Below are 9,500 nucleotides of genomic sequence, written 5' to 3'. Positions count from 1 at the left end.
TGTTTTTTTGGGGGGGGGTTTGTGAGTCCGTGTAGTGTTTCTGTTACTGTTGAGGATGAAGATGTACAGAAAAAACTGAGACCGTGTCAGCAGATCGTTTGGTGAGAAACTAACACATATATTGATGACCGTGACATTTCTTGAACCCATAAAAGATTGAAGGCAAAGCCACAGTGATTGTGTTCTATTAGTGCGCTGTGACCCTGCAAGGTAATATCTCTTGTCTGCTTTACTTGACTCCTATTATACACTAAGATGCTCAGACACAAACAGAGCTGTATGCATTTGCTGTGACATTTGTAAATGTGTATAAAATTAGTGTTTTTTTAAAAAAAAAAAAAATGTTTGATGCACTATAATCTGTGTCCAGTTGTAGCAGTTTGTTGGTTTTGTCTGTGTTTGCACATTTGAAGATGGAAAACCCAACTTTGGAGATGAGATCTACAACTTAACTACCATAATTTAGCACAAAAGCAAAATGATCTCTCATCATGACCTAATATGTCACCTAATTGTTTATATGTTTCACCAGCTTCCTCTTTTATATTACCAGGAAAAGTGACAATGGCAGCAATAGTAACGGGCCTCATCCCAATCCTGAGAACAGCAGTGGATACCACCGCCACCTACAAGTGCCGCTCCCTGTGGTTCGGCCTGCTGTGTGTCCGACTTGTGGTCCTCTTCTTTGCTGAGCTGCCCTTCAGCAAACTGGATGCTGACTTCACCTGCAATAGCAGCACCCCCGATGTCTGCACGAAATTCTGTTTTAATGAACGATTCGACAAGCCCATGATAGTGGCTTGGAACTTCATGTTTGTCGTGGTTGTCATCTCTGTCCTGCTCATGGAGTTGTTCACCTCCCACCTCCGCACAATGGCGCAGAAGAGGAGCTTCAGGATGAAGGCGGATGAGAAGCCGGAGACTCAGGGGGCAGAGGAAGCTCAGACGGTGGTAGGCAGGGGCAAGATGATCATAGATCTCCACAAAGACAGGAGCACCGTAGGCTTCTACCTGCTCAGCATAGCTCTGCGGATTCTGGTTGAAGCCTGCTTTTTATTTTTGCTGCTTTATTGGAACCTGCACGCACTCCGTGATGAACACACGTGTACAAAAGAAGGCTGCAAATATGTTTGCATTTTGAGGGCTGCCCCGGAGAAGCGCATGTCTATTTATGCTTTAGCTTCTATCTCAGGCATAATCATTATTTGCTCAGTTTTGTTTTGCGTTTACTCTATTGTCCACTACCTCTGCAACGCTTAAATATCAGACTCCATGTACATATTCCGTGGGTATGAAATGTGCATACATACATATCCTGTTAATTTTGTGTCTTATATTTCTATAAACAGAGCTTTATGGTTATAATTAGGAATATTATACATGTATAGTACTACTGAAATAAAAATCTCAAAAACTGCTTTGTTGCATTTCGTTATGTTAACTTTTGTTTTAGAGTTGTTAAAAAAAAGTGCTATGAGATCTATTTTGCTGACATAAAGGATCTGGGTGTTGGCTTCATGGTGGTGTTTCTGAATCATGTTTTTACTTGGTCAGTGCACAAACTCAGGCGCAAGCGACACTGTCAAACACAAAAGCAGTTCTAACTGTAAAACTGCATCAGTAGTTTTCTTGTGTAACATAAAAAAAAAAAATCAAGCATGAGAAATGAGGTGTGAGATATACTGTAATGCATTATTTACAATGTGAAATATTTGGAGGGATATCCATCCAGCCAAATAATCAAAGTCTAAGTGCAGCATTTGGCCTCGGCATTCAGACTCGAGTTGCTTTCCAACGAGGTAAAAGGGGAAGGAGGACAGTTGGCTGGGCTTGTGTTTATTCTGAGATAGATTTCTTGTTTCTCTGCTTCATGGTGTAGAACAGCGCTGCAGCAGCGTCTGTGATAGACTGGCGGGAAGAGAAGAAAGGAGGATTTATAGAAAAAGGAATCTGGACAGCATAGTAAGTATTCTAATGAGAAGCAGTATAAGAGAATGAATTACCTGTGAGTCTGAGCTGACGGTGTTTTTCTGGGGAGGGGAAAGGAATTAAGTGTAAAAGAAGTCTAATGTGATGCATTCAATCTAATAATAAAAACACACAGTAAAAGCTCACCTGTGTGCAGTTGGTGTAAATCGGCTCCATGGTTTTAACCCATTCGTTGTATGTTTGTTCTGCCTCTGCACTGTGGTTATGCTTTCTGAAAACAGCCAAACATTATGCATAAATCATTATCTATTAATCACAACACATTATCTTGATATTACCAAGATAAGGAATATAAAACATACAGTTCTGTGCAAAAGCCTTGACCCAATCTTCATTTCTTCATAGTGGTCTTGAGCAATAGGTTCTGGATTTCTTGATGCCTTTGGACATTGGCTGCTTTTCCTTCTTTCATTTATTTTTAGAAATGATCTGACACAGGACCTGAGAGATGCATCTGACCCTTCAGTTGATGCATCTGCTGTTCACTGAAGCCTCATCAGAAATGGCCTCAGTGGAAAGGTGGCTATGAAGAAGCCATTCTTAAGAAAGAGAAACAGGAGAAAAAGGCTGATGTGTGCCAAATTACACAAAAACTGCACTGAACAGGTTTTATGGAGCGATGAGCCCATAAATGTTACATTTTTAGGTTGAATTCTCAAAATATATGGATGCGGTCAGGCGAGAGGAACAGCAGTGATTGTCTAACGCCATCTGTAAAACACGATGGCGGCTCTGTCAAAGTTTGGGGTTGCATTTCAGGCAGTGGTGTTGGAGATTTTGTCAAAATTGCTGGAAATATGAATGCAAAATATACCAGCGAGATTTTGTTTCACCATGCATTACAATCTGGAAAGCATCTGATTGGCAGTGGCTTTATTTTTCAGTATGACAATGATCCCAAGCACAGAGTGGAACACCATCAGTCATGAATTGGCCTCCCCAGAGCCCCAACATGAACATTATTGAACCAGTGTGGGCAGAAAACAGAACAAAAGACAGCCAACATCCAAAGAAGAACTTTGAGTGTTCTTCAAGAACCCTGGAGAACTATTCCTGAGGACTGCTTAAAAGAAATGACAAGAAAGCTCAACTACGAGACTTCAGGCTGTGTTTAAGAATAAAGGTTTCCACACCAAATATCGACCTTTGTTGTGGAAACTTTAACAATAACCTGCAACGCACACAGTGAGCGTTTTGAAGTGATTTAAGCAGATGGAGCCTCAATATCTGTTACAGTGTGAGACCATAAGGCCCATTTGTAGCACACATGCATACAACTAAGTGAGAAAGTGATATTACTATTACTAATGTGATATGATTAAATATGTGATTCAACCTTGTTAAAATTGCACAAACTGTTTTTGCTTGATAAACTATATTTCCATCAAATAAAGCATTTTTGGTGACTCAAGACTTTTGCACAGCACTGTAAATAAAGTCAACATGAGAACTTTTAATACAATTTAAAAGGAAAAAGTGAAAAACCAAGCTGCAGGGTAACCTTTGAATCAGAAAGTCTGGGATAATAATGGTCTTAAAAGCACAGGAAGCGCCTGAGCTTCTGCTTCTCAACGCAGTCATATTTCTCATCTAAATACCACATAATGCCAAATGTGCTTAAACTCATTTTTTCACCTTCTTATTTTCATACTTGTGTCATTTTGTCTGTCGATTCAGCCTTATTAAATGTCAGAATTCAGCATAAAACGATGGCCTTCAGTCAGAGGTCCCTGCTGCTACTCACATCGCTCTCTCAATAAGCTGCTTCTGCATGTCTCCTTCCCTCCTGGCGTAGAGCAAGCGACCTCTGACAGCCAGAGCGGCGCTGGCTTGTGACGAGTTGAGCTGAATGATGGCCAGACACAGTGAGGACAGCACTGCCGAGCTGGGGAGGGGGCACAATGTGTTCACAAGAGTGCTTCTCAACATTTACTGCATCGGCATTGCCATTATGTTAATGTGGAAAAACACACAGGCCCCTCTCTGGATCTGCTCAGACGATGAATTGCATGACCTTCACTGAGCGTGTGAAGACTGGGCTGAGTGCTTCATTTACTGTGTAACTAAATGTTAGAATGGATGAGGCATTATTTCTGCACGAAAGCTCTGGTATCTCAGCAACAGTCAGTCTCCTTGGATTATCGAAACCTGCTTTGCCTAAAGGTTCACTGAAATTGCCATAAAATAATACATCTAATCACTTGTTGTCCTGAGGGGCAGAACGTCTCGCTGATTAAAGATGTCAGAAGATAATGGCTTGTTTAAGCCATCCATAGACATGCAAATATCTCTGTGTAGTAAAGCTGCAAGTGGAGGAGAATTCAAAACTAAAAAGTAAATAAAGCATTGTAATTAAAGATTTGGCATTATCACCCGTCATCAGTAACTTCCCGGTCTGCAGTTATCAGTCTGAGCATGGTCCGCCCATTCCTCTGCCTGTACTTGATCTGCAGCTGGATGGATACACGGCTATTAGGAGATGGTGGCGGCACTATAAAGAAAAAAAAAAAAAAAAAAAGGAGTGATTTGACAGTTTAAAAACAAAACAAAACGAGCTGTATGAATATTTTAACTCAAGAGGTATGAGTAAAATCTGCAATTACCCCTGCGTGTGAATCTGCGCCACACTGTTTCCTGCGTGTCATTCCCCTGACTCTCTCTCCCTGCCCTCCCGGCTGAGACTATCTGTGGTGGGTAAATGAGTTAAATGTTGCTCTGGCCTGCATGATCAGTCCCTGGTCAGTTTGGCTCAAATGAAGCATTTTTCGCCCATCTGATGCACATATCTCAGAATTCAGGCTAAATCCCTCAAGGCAAGTGTTCAGTGATCCCGAGTTGAATTTGGCCTGTAAGTGAATCTGTTTATGTTGAATAAATTCAGATGGTAATTTACCAACACTAGATGGAAGAGCCTTTTACCAATGTGTTTTGCCACAGGGATTTCGTCTCTATAAAATACAGCTGGACACACTAAAGAAAATGCACAGCCATGGTGGGATCAGAGTAGAAGTCAGGGAACCATGACTTAATTTACTGAAATCTTTTTTTTCCTCTGCTGTATTTTTTCCCTGTTTCTTAGTTGTTATTGTCTTGTTTTTCCAAGTCCCAGTTATCAGTGTAACATGTCTGGGTCCACTTTGTTATGTTTGCTTTGTTAGTTTATGTTCAGATGCTGTGACTCTGGCTGCGTCTCACTTTGCAGTGTTGCAATGATCTCAAACTGAAATTTCTGTTTTTCATGGTTGGCAACAACAGAAATCACCACATGTCGCACTTTCCTCAAAGACCTGGCAACACGCGGCAGCTGCGATATTGAGAAATTCAGCACAACTGCAGCTGAAACTGAGAAAATAAACGAGCCAGTGGCGTCAGTCTATAAGAGTGTTTATTTTCCTCACCTTCTGAGACCTTTTCATTTGCTCTAAACTGGAAGGTGATGTCTGTATCTGGGTCCACATTCCCCACCTGTCTGGTCCCTTTGTGTCCTGCCTCCTTCTCTCCCTTCATGCACCTTTACCCAAGGAGAACATGACTCAGTGCTTAGGGTCATTTAAATCTCTAGAGGACCAATTCAATGAGCTCATTTTAAGTAATTATGTGCAGTGCAGCTCTCACATTGATTTTGGCAGCAGTATAATTACAGTACAGTGTGTGGCAATGGTCCGGTTTTGAATGATCTGCTCAAACTCTGGATGCAGCCTGCTGGGACTGGCTATTACCACCTAGACTCAAAGGGAAAGCACAGATTGACACCATGAGATTGTGCATGATTTGATGAGTCATATGCTTCGCCATGGTTACAGTGCGCCTTACCTTTCCTCTAGTACGATCAGCAAGTTTCCCCAGCTCATCCAGTCTACAGTCTGTTCCCTCTATGGACAGCACAGACACTGTGACGCTAAAAAAAAAGAAGAAATCTGAGGATCATCACAGTGCATCAAGACCTTTCATTGGGTAATATGAGTACTAGTGCTTTTAATAGAGACTTAAATACATAACTGCCTCAACAAGTTCATTCACTGTCTCTTTTTACGTTAGCGTAGAGCAGCGGTGTCAAACATAGGGCTCGCAGAGCCAGAACAGGCCCACCAAAGACTCCACTCTGGCCCACTGGATGAAGGGGGACTTTTCACTGTATTCAAGTTTTACAGCAGTATGTGATAAACTGTTAAATGACAGAAAATTTCCTGTTTTTACATGATCTATTATTTAAATTCATGTTTTTTCAGTGGGTCCAGAGTAAAGATATTTTCTGTAATTTTACACATTTATCATTTTCTTTTCTAAATGTACTTGTATATTGTTCACATGTTGAAATAAATTACCAATCAATCAATCATGTCTGGCCCACTCAAGTTCAAACTTAAGTGAATTAGACATGCCTGACGTGGAAAATTTAGTTAGAGGTATATGCTCACCCGTTATCAGCAGCAAACTCTCCCAGCTCCTGGTAGAAGATGGTGGATGAGACGGGAGTAAGAGCATCGGTGTCTTCCACTTCTAGATTTCCTAACTCTGTGTTGGCTTTCCCGTCTGTACAGATAATCACCTTCAAGATCAACAGGGAAAGAGAATCGGGAATGCACTGTTTAGAAAGCTGAACTGTAATTGATTACCACAAGGAGGTCTTAAAACATTTTCATGCAGTAAATATTTATATAGCCCAGCTAACTATATGGTTCAATCCACTTTTGGTAGGTAAAATAAAAAGCAGTTTGAGTCTAGCTGGAGAGATTTGTTGCATATTTTCCACCTTGCTCTCACTCTTTGTTTCCTGCCTGCCTTTATCCTGCTCACTTACCCGTAAAATTACAAAATCCTAAAGAAGCTCCATCAGCCAAAGGCCCAAATTCTCATTAGTGTTGTGACATAAGATTCAAGCAGGTAAGCAGGACACATAAACTGGATAAAAACTGATTTGTTGGCCAAACTTACCTTTGAGCCTGGTTGTCTGGAGGCAATTGCAATTGCAAGCAGAGCAGCTGGACCCAGAGCGGTGGCTCCACTTGCAGACAGTCTTTAAAATAAATCAGCAATAGGAAGATCAATACATATAATGCAATAATCTAATTAAAACAAAACATCTAATTTTTTTAAAAAAAGAATTTTTTTTCCATACCCCACAACTTGTCTTTCTAAATACTCCTTTGTCTGTGAAAGTGGAGGTGGACTAGGAAAACTGGCCGCAATCTCTTTCAAATAAAGGCTTTCAATCAACTGAGCCCCACTCAGACAACGTGATTTGAAATTCTCATATCCGTGCATTGTCACCTGAAGATGCAAACACCGAAAGATGAAAAAAAGAAGTAATAAATAAGTTTATACCAGATAATAAAGAAAACAGTGAGGAGAATCAAATAAAATCCACCGTAAAAAACAGCATTTAATGATTTTAGACAAGGAAAATTCCAGTGAAGCAGCTGTTTTGTACACTGAAGTGAAAACTTATAATAATTTTACAGCTTCCACCTCACCTCACTCCTCCTCCTATCAGAGAGAAGAACAAGGTACAGAAGGTTACCTGCCTAGTGACAGAGACCATTAGCCTCGTCACAGCAGGTAGTTTGCAGTAAATAGTATTATGATCATAGTTTGCGACAACAGCTAGCCTAGTTTGTGCTTGTTCTTCTTCCTCCTAACACAAAATGTAAGGTCAGCATGACTCTGCTCAGGAGCAGGCAGTGGAGATGCAAACAGCGTCACGTATGTACCTCATGGTTGAAGGAGATGAGCCCCACTCTTGTGCCAGGTTGTTGATCGTTTAATCTCTCAATGCACAGTGACACAGCTTCTTGGACAAACTGGTTAGAATAGAACAATCTTTGATTTGTAGCGTCTCTTCACATAATTGTCAAAAATAATATCACACAAAAATTCTCAGCCACAGATTTCAACTGGCAAATATCCCGAGTCCTTCAAGGTAACTTCAAAATAAGGAGAAAAAAGAAAGACAACTCACCTGGAGACGGGATTTATTCACAGTATGCTCTCCCTCTGACACCTAAAAACAGTAGAGACGCCACAGGTTGTATTCATGAACACCTGCTGTCACAAACAGCCTCGTGATGCCAAGTGTCTGTAGTGTTGTTGTACCTCGGAGGTGATTTTCATTGAGCCTGATACATCAATGCAGAAGAGCAGCAGAGGATCCGTATCGCACAAAGGCTTTTCATTAGGATTGAGTAAAAAGAGTTCGTCCTGGTAACCATTTAGAGGACTCTGCAGTAAACTGGGCGTGTTGGAAAAACTGGAGGATTTACAGAAATAACACTCATCAACCTGAAATGCAGCAAAAGGAGAGAACACAAACTCAGGATCATTTAAACCAGACAAGTTGTCCATGTTTCCTTATGATGTGATCAACAATGTGCACGCTTCTTTCAGGTTATCCATTTCTGAGATCAGCGCCTCTGAAATGTGAATTAATAGTTATCGGTTTTCAGGTTTAATACGATGCAATTACCGTATTGTCATAGCAAGTGTCCACCACGGAGCCACATTGGGAGCAGAGGCTGTGTACTCCCTGTATGGGGTCAACTGGAAAAGAACAAAAAGGTCATTGCCACCATGAAGTATGAACTGAAATCAAACTAGATTTTTTCAAAAACAGAATCACAGCCAATCAGATTAATTTTTATTGGTATGATGTTGATGTGGTGATAAAGGTTTACTTACCTTTTTCCTCTGAGAGTAATTTTCCTAAACTTACAAGAACAACATTAGGATTTCCTGGCAGATCTGCTGATTCTGGGTTTGGAATAAATTAAGCATTAAAAATATGCATTTCATACTACATCAGTTTTGTAATGGCTCAGCAGGGACTGCTGTAATCACCTTTAGCACTAGGGGATAGAGGAGTGTTCGGAGAGGTTGAAGGAAGTGAGTGGGACGAAGGTAACGGCATTATGTACTCGGGGACTAAATTCATGAATTCAGGTCTTGGAGGGATGACTCGGGCTAAGATGAGAGGAGAAGAAAGGAGGATGATCTGGATGAGGATGTCCAATCAAATTAAACTGTGTTAATAAGACAAAGAATGTTGCCTTTTACCTTGTGATGACACAATGCCAGAATCAGCCGGCAGGTTCACTTCGCCACCAGTGCCTTCTGGTACACTGTTAGAGTAGTTTGGGTCCTGGGGTTGTGCATTTAAATCCGGCTCAGATTTTGGGACATCATAGGCAAGTTCTTGGTTGATGATACTTGACTGAGGGCAAATGAGCGGCTGGTCGTAAGAACATGGCTCTGATCTGGTTTTCAGGGGAGGTGGAAGAAGAGCTGGTAAAAACAAGCAGAAACAGAGTGTTGATCATAAATCTACTAAACTGCAGATTGTGCTAATGAGGCACAGTAAGAACCCAAACCTAAGACTCAAAGGCTGACATGAAGGAGCAAAAGATGAATGTTTATTACAACAAAGCCAACATAGCGGGAAGGAGACATGCTTATTTATACACAAGGAGGGTAATCAGGGGAATGGGAAACAGGAGGGTGATGGCACACAGCTGGAC

The 9,500-nt window shown here is 41.1% G+C and overlaps 2 protein-coding genes and 1 long non-coding RNA gene across 4 annotated transcripts; 2 read left to right on the top strand and 1 right to left on the bottom strand.

Moving 5' to 3' along the window:
* The first annotated feature begins 84 nt into the window (after positions 1 to 84).
* On the top strand, positions 85 to 1,380 carry gjz1 (gap junction protein zeta 1). The gene has a single exon (XM_004562440.4). The coding sequence runs from the start codon at positions 502 to 504 to the stop codon at positions 1,258 to 1,260; it is 759 nt and encodes a 252-aa protein (XP_004562497.2). The 5' UTR covers positions 85 to 501; the 3' UTR covers positions 1,261 to 1,380.
* A 286-nt stretch (positions 1,381 to 1,666) lies between these two features.
* LOC101483407 (circularly permutated Ras protein 1) lies at positions 1,667 to 9,453 on the bottom strand. 2 transcript variants are annotated; one of them, XM_004562439.3, is made up of 19 exons: positions 9,354 to 9,453; positions 9,040 to 9,267; positions 8,824 to 8,946; positions 8,665 to 8,736; positions 8,453 to 8,526; positions 8,083 to 8,268; positions 7,949 to 7,990; positions 7,701 to 7,790; positions 7,109 to 7,260; positions 6,925 to 7,006; positions 6,408 to 6,538; positions 5,803 to 5,887; positions 5,605 to 5,711; positions 5,388 to 5,500; positions 4,363 to 4,480; positions 3,734 to 3,874; positions 2,116 to 2,200; positions 2,004 to 2,030; positions 1,667 to 1,908 (listed from the first exon to the last, which is right to left on the bottom strand). In XM_004562439.3, the coding sequence occupies exons 3-19, from the start codon at positions 8,915 to 8,917 to the stop codon at positions 1,837 to 1,839; spliced, it is 1,671 nt and encodes a 556-aa protein (XP_004562496.1). In that variant the 5' UTR covers positions 8,918 to 8,946; positions 9,040 to 9,267; positions 9,354 to 9,453; the 3' UTR covers positions 1,667 to 1,836. The 2 variants fall into 2 exon arrangements, 1 of the variants encoding a protein (XP_004562496.1); XR_003024493.2 differs by lacking the exons at positions 1,667 to 1,908; positions 2,004 to 2,030 and adding an exon at positions 2,292 to 2,528.
* On the top strand, positions 1,870 to 3,400 carry LOC143419806 (uncharacterized). The gene is made up of 2 exons (XR_013099818.1): positions 1,870 to 1,962; positions 2,412 to 3,400. It is a non-coding gene; the product is annotated as an uncharacterized LOC143419806 (long non-coding RNA).
* Positions 9,454 to 9,500: the final 47 nt, after the last annotated feature.

Source organism: Maylandia zebra, linkage group LG8, assembly GCF_041146795.1.
Source record: "Maylandia zebra isolate NMK-2024a linkage group LG8, Mzebra_GT3a, whole genome shotgun sequence".
Lineage (NCBI taxonomy): Eukaryota > Metazoa > Chordata > Actinopteri > Cichliformes > Cichlidae > Maylandia > Maylandia zebra.
The sequence above is the reverse complement of the archived record's forward strand: the minus strand, read 5'-3'. Positions and strand labels throughout refer to the sequence as shown.